At 41.9% G+C, this 23,422-nt stretch overlaps 1 protein-coding gene across 1 annotated transcript in view; it reads left to right on the top strand.

Moving 5' to 3' along the window:
• LOC146181180 (uncharacterized) overlaps positions 1-23,155 on the top strand; it is a 101,115-nt gene extending 77,960 nt beyond the window's left edge. Inside the window, exons 3-10 of the mRNA XM_084575718.1 lie at positions 6,923-7,009; positions 10,838-11,054; positions 14,381-14,557; positions 17,152-17,328; positions 19,472-19,559; positions 20,901-21,025; positions 22,001-22,059; positions 23,070-23,155. Of these exons, the coding sequence (XP_084431844.1) occupies positions 6,923-7,009; positions 10,838-11,054; positions 14,381-14,557; positions 17,152-17,328; positions 19,472-19,559; positions 20,901-21,025; positions 22,001-22,059; positions 23,070-23,155 (1,016 nt within the window). The remainder of the gene's footprint in view (positions 1-6,922; positions 7,010-10,837; positions 11,055-14,380; positions 14,558-17,151; positions 17,329-19,471; positions 19,560-20,900; positions 21,026-22,000; positions 22,060-23,069) is intronic.
• The last annotated feature ends 267 nt before the right edge of the window (positions 23,156-23,422 follow it).

Raw genomic sequence — 23,422 nt, forward strand, 5'->3', positions numbered from 1 at the left:
GCCACGGAGCTACGCTTGGGGCTTCAGTCGCCTGCTGTAACCAAAAATAAACGGATGTCGTTTGTGCTGTGTTACGAAGTTGTCTGATTTAACGAATGCAACACTACGCACTGTTGGACGGCGTAGCCTCCATGTGTCGCCACTTTGTGGGTCTCGTTAATTTCTTCTTCTCCGCTATTCTTTTTCTTGACTTTTCGAAAACAAAATATCAGGATATATGGCCTCATGGTTACAAAATTCATGGCTTAAGCACATTACGCCAGGGCAGTCTACTCTGACGCATCGTTTATAAGTGTAAGTGGAATTTTAGACTACGTTCAGCGTGAAAATGTTCAGAAAGGCTGAATCTTTTTTATCATGAATAAATGAGAAGAGGAAACCAAACAAACTGCTCTCGAGTTGAGAAGCCGTGCGTGACTTTCAGACGGCAACCAAAACCACTACTTCGATACGAAGTGGCTCTTTTTCCTTCTACTGGCTGCAGACCTATTCCTTACTGCTGTACTTGAAGCGAAATAAAAAATAATCAAATGCTCCGTTTTACCCGCTTCTCCACTGTGTCACGTCTTCGTTCTCGCTTTGAGATTCTACGAGGCCAAAAGCAGCTCAGAAGGTCAGGCCGACAATTTATTGTGGTTTTATCGGCGTTCTCTCTGCGGCTTGTATAAAGTGTGGTCTCGGCTCCGACAGCGCCCTTCGTCTTTTGCGGGCTGTATTGATATTTTAGGTTGTGGCACTTTATTCAGTTTCTAGTTTCGAAGAGGGCACAGGCATTGAAAGAAAGTCGAACGCTTCAAAGTATGTACTGGCGCTTTGTATATGTGTAAAGACTTTTTAAGAACATGATATGATGTTTTCAGTTATTTAATGAGCTACGTTAGAAAAGAAACAAAGGAAAAGACCTGGGCAGGCACAAAATGTAACAACGCGAAAGCTCGATGGTATACGTTTTTGTGAAAAACATCGTCTAAGCAACATCCCTTATTATTCATAGTTAAAGCTGCAGCTTGTAATTTATTTTTCTCTTTTTTTTTTTCAAGCACAATTCTTAACAGACACGTTAAAATTTATGGTGAATGATTTGAACAACTTTTTTTTTTCAGCATTGTATGCAAGTAAAAAATAGCGCCGAACGGGGTCCAAGTTTGTACACCTATAGGAAAATCGGTAGCTACCAGGAGCGGCTCTGAATTAATGCAGCACTACCATAAACCGAGGCAGAAGCTCTACAACATGGTAACCAATTCAGTGGCAGAAATTTTATAATGTTCAAAGAATAGGATAGCTATTGATTCCTCTTTCAGTGTGACTTCAGTCATCTTATATGGCTGATATTTGAGCTGCAGACAGCATCCATTCTATTACAGCACGCCACTTACTTTCTGGAACTGAATGACGTCAGCTCATGCCTTCTTGTTTTCATTACTGTGCGTGAACAGTTTAATCGCATTAGAGACAGGCTGTCCTCGTGCACTCCGCTATCTAAACGCTGTGAGCGTGAGCTGAAAAGTGGCCTTATCTTCTACGTTATCACTTTCGCCTAGGCGCCATTTTTATACTTTGCACTTGCCAAATTTAGAAAAATGTTTTTCGCCTAGACGAAGCAGGTAGCAAAGACACTGAATTAAAAGAGTTTTCGCTAAAATTGCATCTTCTCTAAAAGCACACTAAAGGTAAAGCCCAAATTACTAAGTCTACAAATGCAGAGGCAATTAAGTAGATAACAGCATGATCTAGCTAGATAATAATATTTAAGAATGCGCAAATCAATACGCATACATTTTTTTTAGTAGAGGTCCCTTTCAATAAACAATATTGTGGTGACGTCCTTGCCCTCACGACCATCAACACTTTTTCAGTGCCACTTAAATTTAGCTTGAACTAATGGTGCATTTTACGAAAAGCTTAGGAATATCTAACAGTACTTACCTAATGGCGCAAAATAGCCTAGCTCCCAATGTTCAACTTTCGATCAAAGCCTGTAGTCAGAGCCAACGGTATCTTCCAGCAATACCTTAGTCGCTGCCGAAATTTCAGAATTATTGAATTCATTATTTGGAGAGCCTTGAAATTAGGGGAATCTGAGACTGTTGAAGGTAGCAGCATAACCTCTAGAATCCTTGAATTCTTCTTTTATAGGAGGCCGTCATTGCCGCTGTTTAGAAGCAGTTCTAAAATAAATTATTACAGTTTCGGGACTTGTTATGAGACCACTGAATCTGACAGCCTATTTGTACTAGTAAAATACTCCTGACAGTTCGGATATTGTAGCAGCGCCAGACGATTTTCCGCGTGGTTTGATAAAACAGGTGCACGGGTCCTGTTCCTACTTTTTTTCTAAAGCTGATTCCCATGGATGTGATCCCTGCGGCCCTCGCTGAGAATACTTGGAGCCGTATCATGGCACTCGCCGCCGCTAACTGTGCCAGCTCCTGTAAAATGCAACTCAGTCGTGAATCCCCTTTACCATCTGAGCTGTTGGGGCCCGCCTTCCACGTTACACGGTGAGCAATAATGCACACCTGTTTCTTCATATTGATCTTCACTTCAGCCTATCCAAGAATAAATTGGAACTCGCGCAGTACTTGCAAGCTTCATTTTTCCTACCTCCCGCCTTGACAAAAAAGTTGCTGACATCCTCAACTTTCTCCGCTTCATCACTAAGCAGGTCACTACGGACAGTATACGGCGGGCATCCTGGAATCGACTTCAGCGTCGCCGCGTACATCAATTCAGTACAAGTTATCAGTTAATCTAATAATCTAGTCCTGTCATAGCTAAATTTATTTCTCATGACAGAGTTGTTCGGCGCTCAGCCACGCAACGTGCATTATCGTCTTTCTAAGAACATTAGGCAGCACCCCCTTACAATTCGGATTATCCCGAGAGCTTTCTGCGTCGGCTATATACCCCTCTGCACGCACAGTGTTTTAGCTCAGCGTCACATTTGCGTCACCACCATCGAGTCGCGCCACCCAAACTATCAGCAACCGTTCAAACTAGATGAACCGATTACTTGCGCAATACATCGAAGCTACAGTGTATATTATCTGCTTCAAAAACAGTGCTTCAGATCAGATTTAGATTAGTTAAAATAAAAGGTAGCTGAATCGCATCCCGCTGTTTTCCATAATCTGAAAGTAGGTTTCGGCTAATGATTTATGAAACCCCAAAGCTTGAGCGTAACGCCAATTTTCTGGCATTCTTAGAGTATAAATCGCATTCACCTTCCTTGCGGTGGAGACTCATATAAATATGTATTGACGAACTTTATAATGATGTTGATGGGAAGATAAAAAAAAAAGGATGGGGACCCGCAAAAAATTATCTGTTACTAATTTATCCATTTAAGCGGAAAATAAACTAAGGCCCAATTGATGCTGGCATTCATGTCACGTAACTTTGTTCCATCTCAACCTTCTGTAGTCTGAACCGACTTGAAGATCCAAGCTGGAAACCTTGATTCTGGGGTCCAGAGTGGTATATTTTCTTTCCTGATTCTTCACTGGTTCCCGTATTTCCGTGCTTTGAAGGCCGTCCAACATTTTTTGAAGAATAGTTATTTTTTCTCACTTTTAAGCAGCAGACATCGTTCTATGCGAGCAAATGCACTACTTTGGAAATGGCTGGTGGGTGCGACACCTCGATATCGTTCGTTCCTTGGTTGTTGCTCCTGCTAACTGGAATTTAGGTGAAAGGTTTCCCTTTCTTATACTCGTCATAAGACGTCAATACCTGCGAGTTTCATTGTAAAGGCAATGTACAGTCTTTATCAAATGTTTAGAGCAGAAGAGCAGAGGGGTCTGCTTTTGAGCAGAGTTGTGGCGCCCATTTAGCCTTCATGAAGTGTTCCCGTTGTAAAGGGTAAAACAAATGTTACCTGTACGAGATTTTGACCACCAGGAAGACATTACGAGACACATAGTATGACTCCGAAGCAAACCGACTTGTCTCTACATTTTAGAAAAAGACTGTACTTTTACAAAACTAATCATTCGTGCTCTATAACACGCAGTGCGCCTAAGGTGCTGGTATAAATCACTAGAGGATTGCTGATCACCAAAACAGCTTCATTTGCTCACTACTGAGACAGTCAACAACGAGCGCAACTGCTTTGTAAACTATTTGAAGCCCATTCGATGCAGTCACGAAAGTACAAATTCTTACGATAAATTGGACAGAACTTCAGACACCCGCAGTTCCAAAACACAGACTACAAATTTGAATAATGTCAAATGTCAATAATCAGCCTAAGAATCAATTTCCAATGTGCCATGAAACGTTTATTGGTAGATAAAAGCATTTATATTCTATGAACCATTTTGGCAGCCGCCGTCCGTCGACCTTTTACACGCACAACGACGTCATAATTTCTCGTCTGCTGAACCTTACATTGTTTCACGACTAGAACCATAGAAATTCCGTTCTCCGCCTTTAGCGAGGAGAAACACCTTTGAAGAATTGAGCTCACAGACACTTTGGAATTCTACTCCACACCAACCTACCGCAGTATACTGGAGGTTCTAAAGCTGGAATCCGTGCCTGATTTCGAATGCTACTCAGCTTCCCCGCCACATGAAGTCTCTACGTTCCAACGTCAGTGATATGCATAAAAACATGAAAGAAAAAAAACTCTCAAGGCTGCAAAGTTATTTCCATGCCGTGGCTGTAGTAAAAGTGATCGATTTACCGTTGTTGGTTACATGCGACCTTCTTTACGTCACAACAGTGGAACCAACGCTTGCAGCAGCAACTGTTTCCGCAATACAAGTGCAGAAGAAAAGCCTCTGGTACGTGCACATCTCTTTCTTAAAGGGCCGCTCGGCGGTGGTGCAGGGAATAGGACGCTCGACTGCTGAGCACAACGATGCGAGATCGATTTCGTCCGTGGCGGCCGCTTTTCGATGTAGGCGACACGGAGAGACGCCCATGGACTACGCGATGTCAGTGCACGCTAAACAACTGCAGGTGGTCGAAGTTCCCGGAGCATCCACTACGGCATGTCTCACAGCCTGAGCCGCCTCGGGAAGGCAAACTAGTAAACCAAATCTTATAATTGGATCTTAAAAGTAGACTTACAGTTTGATTTAGCAGCGATGAAAAAGCTGGTAACTGTTGCTGAAAACATGAAGCTTCATATAGGTTCACCAATTATGATGAAGCTCAAACAGTTGAAAAAAAAAATGCCTACAAACTTTCGACTTCATAATTAGTGCATATCTCTGTCAAATTTACTTATATTATTGGTACTTTAGGACAGGTACCTGAGCCTCTATTTCCCCAACCTGCCTCAGCTTGAACTCGTCGATGGTAAAAACAAGAAACATATTAATCACGCATTCAACGTATCAGTAGCATCGAAGACACTAAGGCAGCTTAACATTTTATTCACTCATTTTAAAGCCCTTGGCGGCTGAAATCTCTAAGCCTAGACCTTTACCAAGTTTCAAATGAGCTCACGCACCTGTTGGACCGCAACATCTAAAAAAGCGTTTGGATACCATAGAAAACACCCAAACATTTTGGTAATCAAGCTCTATTCGCCTCTTGTGCTTCTGCGGAGGTTCTTGCTTCATGTCAGAAGAAAGACTAATGCACAATTCATGGTCTTCTTATTAAGATGCATGTTTATTCACAGACACATTGGCTGTACACACCGTACTTCTAACTAGGAATATGAAGTAAGGCCATTAAATCAGTTTTGCTTGTGGTTGCAATCTTAATTACGCACTTCGAGGAATCGCTCCCTATATAACAAGGCGATGCGGAATTAGAGTGGCTGATCTCTGCTCACACGTGTGTGCTGCAGGCTTTGCTCTGCGCTCGTGGAGCTTGGTATGAGTGGCTTGAAAGCACGTCACGTCCTGCGGTCCTTTGTTCAACCAATTGAACACATCTTTTCGCGAAGCAGTTCTCTGCTCCTAGTATTGCTCCTCTACAGAGCATGTGGAGCGTTAAATTATTTATCGTGAAGAACGGGGATCCAAGCAGCATTGCGAGCGAGATGGCATAAAGCAAAATTGATTGATGGGATAATTTTTGTCTGCCCATGGATTGAAATTTGTGACCGCGTAAAATTTCATGCTTATCGGTATTCTAATACGTTACATCCATTCTTGAGCGCTGAATGTTAGAGATGCGCTGCTGCACAAAATATGGATTGCAGACCGTTTCATGTTTTTCTTTCGTCTATTTTTAGTGAAGCGCTCTTCGTAGAGGAATTCCATAACATGGACTCTGACTCTCCAGTGTGTGAACATAAATAATTTAACCAGAGTGTACGTCTTGGAAATCATTTGCGCATCATTTCGTGTTCTCTGAGGGAAACTCTTAGACATTATTTCATCTCACTAATTTCAGCTCTATTGCGAGTGATTCAGCACTTTGTACCCTCGCCTTCGTTTTTTTCTTTTGGCCAGAACAATCATGTTCACTTTCATGTCAAGTGTGCTGATCATATTTCATGCTCAAAATTATTGCTTTGAAATAATGTAAACCAAGTGGCATAAATATCTCAGAAATGCAAAAGCCCAATTACAAAGTAAGCCTGGGATTATACGAATGGTGTGTTATTATTACTCGCCCGCTTGGAGGGTCATTTCTAGTGTGATTGCCCCTACATATGAAAATTGTTTTCAAGCTTCAAGAACAATCGTGACTTACATGTTTCTGCTTCATTGCTACTTCCTGTTGCTTAACTTTTCTCACCTCTTTGAGTACTTCCTGGTGAGTTATTCGCATAGCTTTCTTTGAAACCAAAAGAAGTGTTACATTGTATAAGTTCAATCACAATGTTAGCGCTTGAACACGCCCTGCAATCACTTCAGTTTTTTTTTAACAATGTATATCACTCCTTTTTTCCTTCTTTAAAATATAAGAAAAAGCTTGGTTCATCGCTAGCTTCTATCCCATTTCTGTGCAGAGGTCGTCCAGGAGTGGGAGTCCAGCGGACGTGGCCAGCAAGTCAGCAGCCCCGAGCTATCCCCAAGTGCGCAGCACAGTTCGAAAGGTCAGTCAGTCTCTGTGGTGCAAGACTGCACTCTCTACGCAGCACTGGCTGAAATTTAGAGCACGCATCGGTAGTTAGTATAGCAAATAATTCCAAGCCCTGCGAAAGAAATAAGCTTGCCCCAGGTGGAGCGAATACTATATCATTTAAAAAATATTAAACAGCACCGCAGAATCTGCATTGGAGTAATGCGAAAGCACGGATGTGGCTGCTGGTAGCTTCTATTTGCTGAATTCACTTCGTTTACCCATTTTAGTCTTTGGTACTTTCGAGCTGCGCGCCAATCCCTTCTTATGCCCTTTCTTAGTTCTAGTTCCGGTTGCGTAACGTCACATCCTTCACGTTTCCACCACGGCAGCCCTTTCTCTCTTTCCGCTTTCACTCCAATTTCCTCCCTTCACTCACGGCACGGTTAAGGTGTGCACAAAACAAGTGTGACAGATACTGCGCGTTTCCTTTCATTGAACTAGTTATTTTAATTGATTACCTAATTACTTATTGGCCTAATTATTTTTGGACACAACATTACGTCACCCTAAATTGATTGACACCACTCAATAACCTCTACCATTTCTCAATTGCTCCAACTGCGGCGGACACAATTTTGCGGCCACGTTCTGCGAACACGGTCTGCGGACGCGGTGTGTGGATATGGTGTGCGGACACGGTGTGCGGACAGGTTCAGCGGACAGAAATCTGTGAACATAGCGAAGTGATGTTTTCGCATTATTAAATATCGGAGAGCCAACCGCACAGTCAGGCCAAATATGATGCAGGGCACATAACTACCAAAAGAAAAGTTGCGTTTCTTGCTATGCCAATAAAAGGCAGGACAGTAATCCTTCCCAAAATTGCCTCAGAGGTTTATTACGAAAACATAACAAAATAAACAATGCTTTTTCTATTTTGTGTAGCTGTTGCAGGATGCCATTAACATCAGTTATGTAATGTTGATAATCCTAGGCAGACAGTGCTACGTGTTCGAGCAGGAAACCGGAAAGATAAGTAATTGGGCGTACTTAAACAAAACAGCGGCACTATAAGTGAACGCACCATCAAAATTAAAAACTTAAAGGCTGATTACTGAGTCTGAAGACGGACACCCCTCAACTCATATACACAAAACATAAAGCCGACAAAACGACAACGCTGGGGAGGCCAGAAAGTGCACTGATGTAAGGTCGTATAATTGTGAACTCCTGACAGACTATTTAAATACTGCTTTCGAACCTGGCCTGCAAGGAGCGTGGCTACAAGATTTACTCACGTTGCCTGGTTTACTTGTCAGGCGTATAACCGAACATTTAGGCGACTGCTGAAGCGGCTTAATCATATGTTGAAAGAACCCTTGCAATTACATCCAACACGGTATGATAAATTTGTACAGGTGTAAGAGCTCCCATTGAGCCTAGTTAGCTCTTATTAATATAAGTAATAGATAGCTCTTATTAGTACAGATGTTCACAACTTTAACCATTTTTCTCAGCTTTAGATTGTGTGTCAGCAAACTCATCATTTGCGCGTCCTAGTAATAGCATGCCTTATGAATTCGAGCTAAACCGCATATTGGTGTGGAAATATTTTAAGGGGCTAAATTCTATGATGAAGTCTAAAGGACAGCCCTACAAATGTAAGCTAACAGCCCTACATGGTCTATTACTCTTCATTGCAAATAATTTGAATATAGGTGACGCCTACGGCACCTGAGCCCTACATTGGACGAGTTTTCTTGCAGTATAAAAAGCAACGCTACGACAAAACCTCCAGGCATAAATTTCGAATGTCGCAGATGGCTTCTCAACAAATTGCACACGGACCACGTCATCATCGTAAATGGTTCGGGGGTGAAGATTTTTATTTAACTCTTCAAAGAGTGAAGCCTGAAGTACAGACACTTAAACTGCAACATTTAAGTCATCTAAAATTCTAAATTCTAAAGTTAAAGCTCAGCTACTTTGGTCATCTGATGAGAAGAGAGGAGTCGCTGGAGAAAGATTTGATGTTGGGAAAGGTTGAGGGTCGCCGGAGAAGGGGTAGGCAGCGATCGCGATGGTTAGATGGCATTCTCGAGGCATTGCAGATGAAGCTATGTGATGTTAAGAAGATAGTGAGAGACCGGAAAGCGTGGCGTGACATGGTCCATAGGGTCACGAAGAGTCGGACACGACTGAACGCCTGAACTGAACTGAACTGATTATTAAAAACCTACAGGCACGCTTGGTTATCTTCGTACTGTGATAAGGATAGGCCCTCTTTTTGCCTTTACATGATTTTAGGATGCCAGCCGTCAGACCTCCTATTGTCATACTTTTCAGCTCTGTATGCCTTCTGCTTAAAGAGCGTGCTCAAAGCAAATGAAATTTGACAGGTAGATTGGCTGGGCACTGATTTTTCAGCGGATGTCGTAACATCACGAGATCATACGTTACGGCAGAACTGCAAAGAGCTCCCAACATGGGTCAATATTCTGAGATGGAATTCGAATCGAGTAGGATCCTGGGATCCCGAGTAGTGCACTCTACTCTTACACTGTACAATCTACTCTTGGGTCATGCAGGCACGCACGTACGACTTCGTTAAACCATGTAGCTGTGCTGGGTTAATCCAGAACTTCTATTACGACTCTATGCTACTCAGTGATAGTGACCCTAAAGACAAGTGAAAACAGCAATCTTAGCGCACCTACTTCCGATTTGGCCGACCTACTCTGCTTAGGCCATCATTTTTAACGCGAAAGCGTTACTTCGCTATGTTAACAGATTTCTCTCCGCAGACCGCAGCCGCAAAATTGTGTGCCCAGCAGTTGCGGGTAATTGAGAAGTGGTAGAGGTTAATGAGTGGTGTCAATCGATAGAGGCTGATGTAATGTTGCTGCATAAAAATAACTAGGTCAATAAGTTATATAGGTAAATAATTAGAACTGGTTCACAGGAAAGGAAAGGCGCCGTATCTGCCACACGTGTTTGTAAACACCTGAACCGCGCCGTAAGGGAAGGGAGGAAGGTGGGTGTGAAATCGGAAAGAGAGAAACGGGTGCCGTAGTGTATAATGACGTCAAGGATGTGACGTCACGCAACCAGAAGTAGAGCCGAAAAAGGGCATAGGAAGGGATTGACGCGCAAGTTGAAAGTACCAAAGACTAAAATGGGCAAACTACATACCAGAGGCAACCAACAGTAGCATCCGAGCTTTCGCATTACTCCAATGTAGATGCTGCAGTGCTCTTTAATTTATTTGTAAGCCTGATTAGCGATATCATTTTATTTTTAATATTTGTTTTACAGAGTGTACGCATCTATTCCCAACTATATTGTGTCTTTTTTCCCCTCTAATAGAGAAAGGGCCATTTTTTTTTTGTTTCAATTTTTCAAGGTGACGGGTGCCAGAGCATACGCAATCCTACACAGAAAATCAGGTCTTTTACACGATGCTGCTTCTTGATAACAAATTAAAAGTTTATTCATCAACTATTTAGGCCTTTAAAAGTCAATTATAATTGATTCCTTCTTGGGCCTATATTCTGTGGCTCATTATAAGCCACCAACGGTTAAAATTCGCTTAACATGATCGTAGCGTTTTTATCCATCCGCGCATTGCAGCTACGTGTGTAATGCAAAGATCTCAGAGCACGGTATGAAGTCTAGCACCCTTACTTATTTCATTTAGGAAGGCTGCAGTTGAAAGTTCGTCGCCTGGTTTGAACAGAAATAAAGATAACCGATAGCTTTCGCATCCGTAGGTTTTCACCCATTTTCCTTGGAAAAAGTGTCGCTATTGAGGGAATTGGGCTATCGAGGCCGCCTCGAAAATGCCTGCTCTCTCTTACAGAGATCAACAACAACCCACCAGAGAGTAAGGGGGAAGCGACGCCTGTGACTTCGAAGCCGTGGCAGAGGATTGTGCCGCTGGACCGAACAGCTGAGAGCGTCGGTGGCTCTCGCCAAGCCTCAGAAGAAGAAGAAGTTGCACCCGAGAGCGAAGAAGAAGCAGGTCGCGCCGACAACGAGGAGCGCGACGACCGCGTCTGGATAGCCTGGTCAGCCAGGTGAGAATGGGAGTGGTTGCGCTTACCAATAATTCCGCTGGGAACGCTTTCTGCTTCAATGGCGCTGTTGAAAAAAAAAGAAGTAAAAAAGAAACATCTGAGTTGAGTGCCAAGCTTCTGTTTTTTTCACTCGCACATAGTTTGGCCCTTAGCAAGGTTTGCATCAATCCCCTGTAAGAATGTTTCTTACTTCAAATAGTGGCAAGACAGATTTCGAACGGTGCGCGTGCTGTATTTCTTGTATTCAATGAAAACCTGGTTACGCAAAGGAAAGTTCCTTCAATACTTTTACGAATGGTCTTGGAAGGGTTGATCATTGCTCTTTTGCATCTAGTGCTTTCTTAAAAGCCATTGAAACTTAGGTTAAGAAGTATATGCACAATAAAAAACATCCTTATAATTACATACGCGTATCATATCTACAAGAAAAAATCTCACTGACTTGCCTAAGTTTGCGTTTGTGTGTGTGAGAATTTATTCCGTTCTACGGTGCTTGACACTTGACCGCTATAGTGGAAGGTAATGGAACATGGTGGAAGGGCGGTATGGTGAGGTAAGCGAAGTCCAATGTGCTTAGAGGTAACCTTTGTGTAACGATACGTGCGAAACGGTTAGAATACATAGCCGCAACTGTTTCTGCTGAGTGAACAATCAACACCCAAGTCCAGCTTCCTCTTTCCCTTTTTTTTAAAAGCAATAGTTGCGGTTCCTGTATGTTTCACTCCTCCGCTCATTAACACAAAACACTGATTACAGGTAAGCAATTCAAATCTGAGGTAGCGTTCACATCTGCCTAGCATAATTCATAAATTACCTCGTTGTTTCTCGTTTTACTGTGGGTATACGTAATGCGCATACGGGCTTGACGTCTCCTTTCTCCCGCCCTTTAACAAGCAGAACACAGAACTTCGGACACCAGACTTTAGTTTAGTCTGAGCCACAGAATGCCATGTGCTAGTTGATGAAAGCCATTTTGAGTTATCATTGCTTTCACAACGTGGCAGATAATTCCACGCCGTATGCCCCTCGAGTGCGTCCTACGTCTTGTTTCATAGTCAGCCGGACCATTGCACGACACGAGCATATTTAACATTTTCGTAGCCTTTATCCCTACTTTAGCCTCTAGGTGCTGCCTCGGGGACACAGGGATATAGTACTGGATCTTATGATAGAACCTCACGCGCCGGCTTCTAGTCCCACTGCTTCATTAGATTCATAGAGCTCTTGCGTAGAGAGGAAGTAGCTGAGTTGGGCGTTGCGTGGCGCAGATTTAGTGTAGAGCTGAATCAGAGGTGGATGATGCTTCTAGAGTGTGAATGTTGCAAGGGCGAGGAAGTAGAATGAGAGCAGTGCAGCACGCGGGGAGAGAAGATCATTAACTAGGTTGGTGAAGTGGTGATGCGGATTTGGGTTTCCGAACTGTGCCTTGCGGCCGCAGTACCTAGTCGACTGACGCCCTATTCCTAATAATAGTTCTTACGTTGTGAAACATCCGGAGGCAAGGATATAGCCCTACCGAAAAAAAAACGTAATGCTGTGACCATAGTACTTAACATTGAAAGATATTTTCTCTTACATATACTAATATATCATAGCCAAGTATGTTCTTCAAAACGGCAGTATTATGTCATTAGCTCCGTGTAAAGCGAACCCATTCCCAGCAGGGTAGCGCAATGGATTATATTCGAAAAAAATGAGTAGTTAAAGAAAATGTTTTCTCAGATTTTACTCAAGGTCGAGACCCCCATTCCTACAATTACAAACTTTTTGCACCTTGTAAGACTCCCAGCAGTATTTCATCAGTAATATTTTACATTACTGGTGTAACTACTTGCTAACAAGCATCCAAGCCAAATTCTTGACAGCGCTGCTCGTGACTACAGATTGTCAGATGCACACCTCTTATATATCTTTACCAAGAAGCCCTATCTGTGAACTCATGCGCACACTACTAGGGAGATAATTCGGATGTGCAAGAAAACCGAAGGTACTTATAGGCATTGCTTGATTACCACCAATGTCGTGCACTACCAGTTGGTGCGTTGGTATCAAAGAAAAGCGTTTACCTAAAATTTATATCTTCGCGGGCATCAATGTCAATTATGTTTGTAGAGCAAAACGTTTCTCGAATATGAGGCAAAGTAGCACGCTCTCGCGGGGTTCCGCTGCCCCGACATGGTACAAACGTCCATGTGAATAAAGAAAGAACGCAGACAAATTCGTATGCAAACTCGTTTCCCCGAAGAAAATTCACACCACGGTATTTACTTTTTCCGCTCTCTGGGACAGTTGCTTTCCCGGACTGTTGGAACCGGTACAATAAGTTAAGTTTTAGTAACTCCATTTACATTAACAGCCTTAAGGTGGGTCATGAGGGAGTCTGAATATTTTAGAACCATGGGCTCTTTTCTTCACCACATACAGCAGCGCGCCGGTCGAGAGTGTGGTGCGCGGAAGGTCAATTGCAGTTGCCATTGAAATCTTTTAGCTTAAAACTTTATCTTGCGATTTTGCAATTTTGTGGGTGTGCTGATTGGAGAGGAGCTTCAAAGCATCCAGGATAAGAGCAATGAGAATTAACGTGAAGCAAGGTATGAAAACCTCTTAAGGCTGCAGCAGAAAAATTTGCTATTCGGATTTTTTCGAATGCGAAAATTGAGGACGAAATAAATCAAAGTACTTAGGCCTTCTTTATTTTTTGTGTTTGTACAGATTTATGCAGAACATTTACAACTAGCTATATTCTTCGCACCTGCTAATTAGAAAACTGTGTTTTTTGCGCTTTGGCTTTATACTTATGTGCTATAATATACGGCAACCACTCTAAATATTCCTCCTGTAACTTCAACCCAGAGGGCTATGGAAGGAAAAATGGTAGGGGTAACATTAAGAGATAGGAAGCGTGCAGAGTGGGTCAGAGAAATAACTCAAGTTACTGACATTCTATTGGAAATTAAAAAGAAATGGGCATGGGCAGGACATGCAGTGCAAAGAGAAGATAACCGATGGTCGCTTAGGGTAACAAACTGGATTCCAAGGGAAGGAAAGCGTAGCAGGGGGCGGCAGAAAGTTAGGTGGGTGGATGAGGTTAAGACGTTCGCAGGGGTCAAGTGGATGCTGCTAGCACAGAACCGGGTTAATTGGAGAAATATGGGAGAGGCCTTCGCCCTGCAGTGGGTATAGTCAGTCTGATGATGATGATGATGATGATGATGATGATGATGATGATGATGATGATGATGATGATGATGATGAACTTTCCACCTTTCATCTTTTTGTAATAAACACGGATTTATTGGACTATAACATGTACCTTGCGCATGCAGGCGAGCCGCATCTGGTGAAGGCAGTGTAGAAGAGGACGGTGTTGAGCTGACTCTCTGTGGCGGCGACGAGACGTCGACGACCAGTGGCCACGGAAGTACTTGCTCCGCGACTGCTCGTGATGCTTCGCGGACCGACCCTTTTTCGGACGTCTTCAGCGACCTATCCGACTCGGATAGGTACGCGTCCTACTAATCGTACTTGTCTCTCGTGCCGCAGCTGTGCTTCCACTTTGTTTAACCAGTTTCTCCCAAGAAACAGCCCTACCTGACCGAATCGCAGTCTGCTTAAAAATTTAGTTTCAAGCCGTGGTGCAAATAAAGGCTCACGTCTCTGTTTTATAAAGTTATTAAAATAATTGAATTTTTACTGACATAGAATGAAATCCTTGTTTACATTTCTCTGTACTGTGGAGAAGTTCATACCAGAGACGTTTTTTGGCTACTAGTTTGAAATTGCCTTCATGACCATGCATAAATGCACCGTGCTTAAGACATCTGCCAAAATGCCCCGCCCTCAAAGCGCTACGAAAGATTACGTTTAAGCGCGGCCCTTTGTCATACCAGACAAGTATGCGCAATCAAATGATGGCGTGAATTCTATTTGCTGCTATTGTTAGTGCTTTCCTCTATAAAGAGAACAAGGTTGGACAATTGTTTCTGAGAAATGACGTGCTATATAATTTCACAAAAGTGAAGTTTCTCACGAAGAAGAATCACCCGTGTGGCCTGTGCGTTTATCTGTATGTTATTGTGCTGTAAGAGTACTGAATTTCGGTATTCCTAGTGCAAGTATGCTCACTTAACAATTGCTAAAACTCTTGAAGCAAGAACTAAGAGATTGTATCGGTGAGAGGTAGCGGGATCCGTCAAAGCATGCAAGGCTCTGGTTTAGTTTTCTTGTTTAGATATATGTCTAATGTAATGCGTCCTCAATATAAATAAGGTTTGAAGAAATCACAAGTTTGTTTCCCGCGTGCGGCTAGTTTACAGCAAAATGTGTTGTGAAAGGTGTTGGCAGTTTCAATAAATGCTTTGTAGAGCTTTCATCAGGAAACGCGTATTGTACTATATGTTTGACAGTTATTAGGTAAATAAACACTCTTAATGGGCAGTCTCATAGATGTTGCCGAGCGGTTGACAGATGAATTCTGCAGCAGCTGCTGCATTATAGATGACAATTAAGGCGACACTTAGGCTCAGCTTTGAAAGGCATAACGCGATAGCGTTTCACTAGTACAGACGGTGTTTTTTCATTTTTGTAATTTTTATTCCTTCTTTCTCTTTTCCTTTTTTTTCATACACCAACACTTAGTATCAGTAAACATTGATTTTCATTCTGAGCAGTCCGACACCTTTGAACACATATTTATTTTTTCAGCTATTTCAGTCGAATAATTGAGCAATTATGTAATAAAGTTTTTCAGTTAGCTCTGAGAAGCATTGATTTTCATCTAGAGCATTTGTCTATTTTGATCCCCTTTTTAATCTCTTCATTCATAAATTAGTCACAGTTATTTTATTACCTCCTCCGCGCTTATCATCAAGCAATCAATTTATAAATTTCTAAAACGTGGTGCCGACTACTACGCGAAGGCTTTTCGACCGAATGAGCAGTATAAGCTATCGCTTAGCAAAATATTTATGATGCGTAGCGCATAGGCATAAAACTGATTGCTGAGCTGCTCTTACTCTCAAAATAATTTGGATGGACCTCATTCCCAAATTATGACACATTTGTATTTTGGATCAAATCTGCTAGAATACCTTATGCTATATTGCCAAATAACAATAATTGCCTGACATTTCACATTGTTAGTTTATATTTTAACCCATGTACAAATTGAAGCACCCGAAAAGCTCATTGCGTGTAAAGCCCGGGAATCGTCAGAAAACTAATGCCGCTTTCGACCCAAGCATCAGCCATTGGTGCGCAGCACGAAACTTCCCTTTAATATATATATGTAGCTCTGCAAGCGGCAGATATCCTCCTCCGACTAACGCAATACAAATATCCCAAGCTTTCTGCCGCAAAAGTGTCCTCATCGCTCGGTGATTGGTGGATAATGTGAAAGTATTTAATGTTAATGGATAATTCGCTTCGTTAGACTTCTTTTGTTTTTAAATTATTTGACCCATTTAAATTATTTGAACCATTACAAAATGCAAAACATGTTTTTATTTATTTATTTCGAATAAACTGCAGTCTCGAAAGACCAAGGTGGTGGGAAAGTACAGATCGAATACAGGTCAGCGCTTCAGAAAACGTGCTTTAAACGCGCACTCGATTTAACAAATGCACACCCGATAATATATTCATACGGTCACATGTTCGCAATCTGCAGTGTTTTTTATTGGCTGTTTTCTCTTTAACTCAGGATGCTCCCGATTGGTCAGTTTAATTCTCGGCCATAATGAGCGCGATCGGTGGTACGTCATTGTAATGCAAAGTTGTTGAGATGCATTTCTTTTTAAAGGTTCTATGCCATGTACTAATAACTAATGCTTATGAAACTCGTCTCGGCATTATCTTGGCATCAAAATTTTAGGCGACGCACATAGGCAGGGAGAGTACAAGTACTTGCTGTAGGGCTAGTTGGCCCATGCTGACAGATGGAATGGCGCTAGGACACGATCACAGGAAAAGAAGAGGGATAGAAAGAGCGCCTTTATATCACTCTTCTTTCCCTGTGATCGTGTCTTCGAGACGTTCGATTTGTCAATAAGAAAAGAGTACAAATCAATCCTTCCTTATATCCCTGATCCTTACGCAGTGAGATGGATGAGGAAGAAGAAGAGACTGAGGAGGAAGGACTGCAGCGCTTCCTTCGCGCCGTGGCCTTCAGGCGCCGCGAAAGGGCACGCGCCATCGCGTCCTGGAGTCTTGCGCCGCGACACGTGGGCCCCGAGCATCGGCTTCTGGGCTGTGTGACTTTTGTCAAGAACTACAGGTTAGAGTATTCAGTGGACTCGCAGGAAAACAAGTGGGCAGAAGGTTCATATATGACTCCCCCGACAGTTTGTCATCATCAAGGCAATACATTGTTCATAAAACATATATAAAATCGACCTGTATTGGGATACCATTCCAGTCTGATTAAACCGTGAAATATAATTCCTCCGCCTCAGAAAGTAGTTCTATGTCAAAGAATTTCCTGTTGCCTATATAAACAGCTGAACATTATCCCATATTAGAAGCTCAAGGGTTTTTTCATGCCTCTAGCTTCTTTGGTATCGTCACAATATCTCAAAATGATTTTATTTACACTTTTAGCGATAAAATAAACATACCCCGCACCACTTCTATAGTTCGCAACTGCTGTTTTGTAAATTTCATCTTACTACAGCAGTAGTTCGACCAGAAAATGCTCACGGCGTAGGGACACTAAAATCATGATAGCTTAAACAAAATTGCTATTCAAATGTGCTCTTGTGGAAGCAGTGAGTAACTCACAAGGTAAGAGGGGGTATACATGCATGTATAAGGGCCAATTAATTTCCCACGGCATGAACTATGGTAGGGCTGCCTTTCTGCCAGTGTAAGGTTCTATTAACGTTTTGTGACTATCAGATGCCGCTGTTGAACGTTTATTTCCTTTGCGACAGTATGAAATTCGTTTCACTACACAGTTTCTGGCTTGAGCTTTTCTCAACGACACAATGTTTGAAAAACAAGCTTAAAAGCCGCAATCATAGCTTTGATGTTAAACCTTTTTGGGCAAACCTGTTAAAAACGTCTTGTTTGCTGTTTTGGATAAAAGCTGGATTCGGAGAGTGAAATGCGGCGCTCTAAAGCTATAGGAAATAGAAGAAATGTGCAACGTTCTTTGAATATATTCGCATAAGCGCGAATTGGCATCCTTATATTGATATCCTTGATGGGATGATTGCCAGCAACATTTATAATTGGTTTGGTTGGTTTGTAGAGTTTAACGTCCCAAACCAACTCAGGCTATGAGAGACGCTCTAGTGGAGGACTCCGGAAATTTCGACCACCTGGGGATCTTTAACGGGCATTGACATCGCACAGCACACGGGCGCCTAGCTTTTCGCCTCCATCGAAAAACGGTCGCCACGGCCGGGATTCCGTCCGACGTCCTCGGGCACAGTAGTCGAGCGCAGTACCTACTTCACCGCAATTATGAGTTCTCGAAATATTTACATCATGTCTTCACCGTGCACATGTATTTTTAACGGATTCCAAAGTAACATATTAGATTAATAATGAATATATCATATTAGTTTTTGTTTCCAGGTTATGCTAGATTTGCACTTAAAATTTTCCTTTCCACATTTTTAAATATTGTCCCGCTTCGGTAGCTCAGTGATTAGGGCGCTCGACTCCTATGCCAAGAATGCGGTATCGAATCCCGGCCACGGCTGCCGCTTTTCGATGGAGAAGCAAGGCGCTCATGGCCTATGCGGTGTCAGCGCACGTTAAAGAACCCGAGGTTGTCGAAATTTCCGAAGCCCTCCAATACCGCATCTCTCGCACATTTTGGGATATTAACCCCCTAAACCAAACCAAACCAAACCAAACGTCCTGAAATAACATATTTGGACAAAAGGGAATATAAGCATCGCTAAGTTGTTTTTACAGAGCGCTATATAGAGCTTGGGAATTATATGCATACACAGATGTTTCAAGTATATGTGTGTTCAAAAGGTGATTCAGAAAGATGACGTCCTCATGTTGCCAAAATATGTCGAACACTCTCGCTCTTTTATTCACGACCATAGTTTCTGTCAGGAGCGTAGATGTATTAATTTTTTATTTCAAGAACCATTTTTCTGGCATTGGGATTGGTATTATGTGCTTTCCTGGTGGATTATATGGGAACATGAGTCCCTGTAGCTGTACAGTCAGATCAATGCAGAAAGAAAGATAGTTTCTTTAGCTCATATTGGCACTTGTATTTTTTTTTTTCGTTCGGGCCTTAGTAATGGAGCAAAAAGGCGAATCATGTCTTTATGTTTACTGTCACATTTGTGGACGTAGTTGTCTTTCATTTAGTGCGCTTTTCGGGTTTTGAAACTGTGTTGTACTAACCGAGAGACCTCTTTTACAGAACTGTGCATTAATTTTTCTTACAGGATACCGGGAACGAGGGCTTGCTTCCTGTCCTTGCTTGCTGTGCGCAAACGCTTTCGTCAGCACGGCATCGGAAACTACCTGCTCAAAGTAATCACATGGTCTGCTTTCTTATACAGCGTATCAAAGACATATCAAAATAATTGAAAAAGTGTTCAACTGTCTATTTTTTCCATTAAATATTTTTTTCTTCTGTTACATTTTTAACTCCGCATCAATGGACTTTCCTAGTAACTGCATTTCTCGCAAAACGTAACAGGTATTGTATTTTAAATGACAGTCTTTGACAGACCAAGTAGCGGACCCAATGCATCACTAAATTCATATATATGTGTGTTAAGCATGCAAGGAGCTGCAATACTTGCACTAGTCATAGTAAGATAAGTCATCAAATGACTGCCTTCTGTTTTTGCAGGCTGATTAAATCCCTAAAATTCTTCTTCTTTAGGCGATAAGTTTTATATGCGGGGCGCTCAGTTGATTTCGATAAATAATGTAAGTGCCTTACTTCCAATATCATGTGATTGCAATGTTTGGTTCGATATGAGTACCATAAATGAGCTAATTGTTCTAACTTTCCAAACTAGCAAGACCTCTGTTGTAATTGCGGCAGAATGCGGGCTCACTCCTTACCCTCAGTAGCACTGACGTTACATCTGGGCCCAATGACAAAGCTGCGGTCTCCGTCTTTTGAACATAAATATTTGTAACACGCGCGTGGATGGGTTGCCTACTGGAAGAGTTATTCAATAACTTTTATATAACTGCATCATGACACAATACCAGCCAACAGGCAACAACAGCTTGCACGTATAGTTAAACGTGCTGAGTACAAGGAGCATTCATCGAAGTAGGAGTTTCATTAGTCTCATTTTCTTTGCTATCACACTCGGCGAGGAAGATTATTATTCAAGGGAATATATCCTTGAAGTAGCTGTGGTTCCTTAAATTTGTAATGTTGGAATGGCCTTTGTAAATTGAAATTTTAGAGATCTGTAATAAAATACGACTAAAGTAACTTAGAAGGCCCAGGTTCTTAATAAGAGCATTTTGGCGGCCTAGTTCGTGCATGAAGAATGGGGATTAGAAACTGCGTGAAAAATACGGCTCGACAACCCAACACATCCTTTTGTTTCCTCTGCTTTTTATGCCCAGGTTCTTAATGAAACGGCGAACAGTCGATGCTTTTATTTTTGAGAAAAAATTACCTGTCACAAGAAAAACATTGATTATTACTAAACCACCGTTAATGAAAAAGAACTGAACAAGGGTATACCCTGGTGCATACTCTTGTTCAGTTCTTTTTCATACCGTGCAAACCATCTTCTTCCTTTCGTTCTACCTGAAACCACCGTTAAGGCTCTTTCAATAATTTTTACTTATTCTCGTTCCTACTAATCCTCTCCCTTGCCGTAATTTGACCTTCTGCAGCAAGTAAAGAACCCATCAGTGATTGGCCCATATGAAGCGCTGTTGGTGAGAGCACCAACCACAAGTCGCCGCTTCTTCCTGAAGCAAGGCTTTACTGACGACGTCATTCTCGCCAGCAGGTTCAAGTAAGAGCTATTTCTCGCATGTATTAGGTATACCCCGGCGATGGCGCTAGGAAATCTGGAAAAAGTTCACTTTTTGAAGAACGTCATGTTACTTTACGCTCGCACTGCCCTACCAAGGTCACCAAAATATAGTTAGTGCGTAATAGTGCATAGCAACGTACCCGGGAGGTAGCAATTTCTAGTAAAAAAAGGTTTTGGGCTGGAAGTGCCGTGATTATCTTTTTTATGATCTAAACTAGATTTCAAAGTCAAAAGACTGGCATCTTGTCACTCTCCTCCTATTTCTTCCTTAGTATCACAGCGTAATATGCAAATCTACCGTGGATGGCGATCATAATAATTTTGTCCAATTTTGAACGGAAGCGATTCAGGACGGGGTGCTGAGCCATTAACATAGGTGCGATCTATGTTTGTATGCTTATTTGTTGAGGCATGTGTAGCAAGTTTTACTCGCTCAAAATATTGCCCCTAGCGATGCGCTTTCACTTTCGTACCTCGGTGGGCAGCTTTTACCCGCAACTTTTATTAGCACTGCCATGAATCAGTCACGCATCGAAACATGCAGAGAAAACAATGCCAGTACCATTCAAACGGGATTATTTGTGCGTCCTTCTACAGCTTTTAAAGTTTCCTCGCTTAAGAGATATACGGCAGTTGTAAGCGACACCAGGACAAATAAAAAAAAAGAAAGAAAAAACATTATCTGAGACATTTTTTCAGAGAAGCTCTACAATTGCGAGTAGTGTCTATTGTAATGTCCGGTTATCGAAAAAAATGTCTCGCAGCGGCATCCACCGTACAAAGAGCATTATTGACTGCTTTTTGCTAGCGATAGCGCGCATCATAATTCAGCTAAGGCTGAAATAACGTAATTAACACATGCATATTAATTTCGTGAAGTTGTCCTGAGGGTCTTTTTAAAAGTATGTGGGCGAAGGATTTCTAAAAATATGTGCTCCTGCATATCTTTTCCAGAGAAGCTGACGAAGCTGAATATGATGGAACACTACTCTGCTATCTTCCTCCGTTCGATGGTAAGCAGGTATTTCCTTATTAAGGACGTAACTTTGTGCTTGCTCTGATGAATGCTTCTGGCACTAAGCACAAACTAGAAAATTCTTTGTTCTACTCAAAAGCACGAAACTAGCGGCACCCGCATCCTTCCCACCCTTTTTCGAATGTCGCCTGCACGTCATTAAGGTATTCCATTCGCACAGAATTAACACCTTGCTTCTGTTTTACTTTACATTGGTTAAGTTCTACATATGGCAAACATGTAAATGTTTAGTTCATTGCATTCCTCGAATAATTTCATCCTGACCACGTCACAGCCTTTACCTCGCTGGAATTTGTATTGTTCGAGCTAATATCATCATCCTTAAACGCTGCAAACTCGGTGTAGACCGCAACCTTGCGACAATTTTCGGATTTGAGATTCTTCTGGCCCTAACGAAAAAAAGAAACCAAACATAAAGTAATGAATAATTCGACTACACAATGCTTGAGGTCTTCGAAGTGCACTTTTAACCCTGACGGAAACACCAGTTTTACAACTCTGCCAATTAGACTAGGCGATTTCGTCTAGATAGCTACATTCTAACGACAATAGTATATTTTGCAAAATTGGTGTCGCAGATTAAGGTGCTATATTCTGATCCATTTGAAAACAGGGGAAGAAAAGGCTAATTTGAGAAAACAAGCAAATATCTGAATCCTTTTTTTCAGACTTCCCCTTCGTATGGGACTAGGCTATCATTTTGAAAGAACAGAGAACACAAATGCTATTTTCTCTTGGATGATGGTATTTCTTTCCCTCGTAAATAGTTATATCTATACACTTATTCAAAGTTAGGCTGCTATAATTAGCTTCTGTGCTAAGTTGTGGTTTAACAGCACCCCCAGAATGATACAGAGAAGCGTTTGCACTGTAACTCATAACGGCAATGCTGACCCGCTTTTTGTAGGGATTTAAATTTTATTATCAATGCCCTACTGTAATCTCTACATTTTTCTTAGTACGAAATCTGACCTCCTTTCGCTACAGGGCACTACCCATCCTTACCTGGCACGCCAGAGTGGAACCGGCCGGAAGCGCTAGCAGCCATGGAGGAAGAAGTAGAACGATGGTAAGAGAACATGGGTTACTGCGGATGGCCACGCATATTGGTGTCGTAGCTTCAAACAAAAAAGGAGCCAATTAGGGCTCAATGAACAAAAATATTTCAGACTTCGTTGAAAGCCATTTGAAAGATACATTACTTAATGTTTTAGCAAAATGTTTATTTTTATACGCACTTAACTCATGTGGAGTAATTATTCATGGTCACTTGCAATTAGACTAGTACAATTGGAATACGCACTAATGGATATACAACGGCGGTCGGCAATAACATAAAG

The sequence above is a fragment of the Amblyomma maculatum genome, chromosome 8 (assembly GCF_055883805.1).
Source record: "Amblyomma maculatum isolate TAMU_Amacu chromosome 8, ASM5588380v1, whole genome shotgun sequence".
NCBI lineage: Eukaryota > Metazoa > Arthropoda > Arachnida > Ixodida > Ixodidae > Amblyomma > Amblyomma maculatum.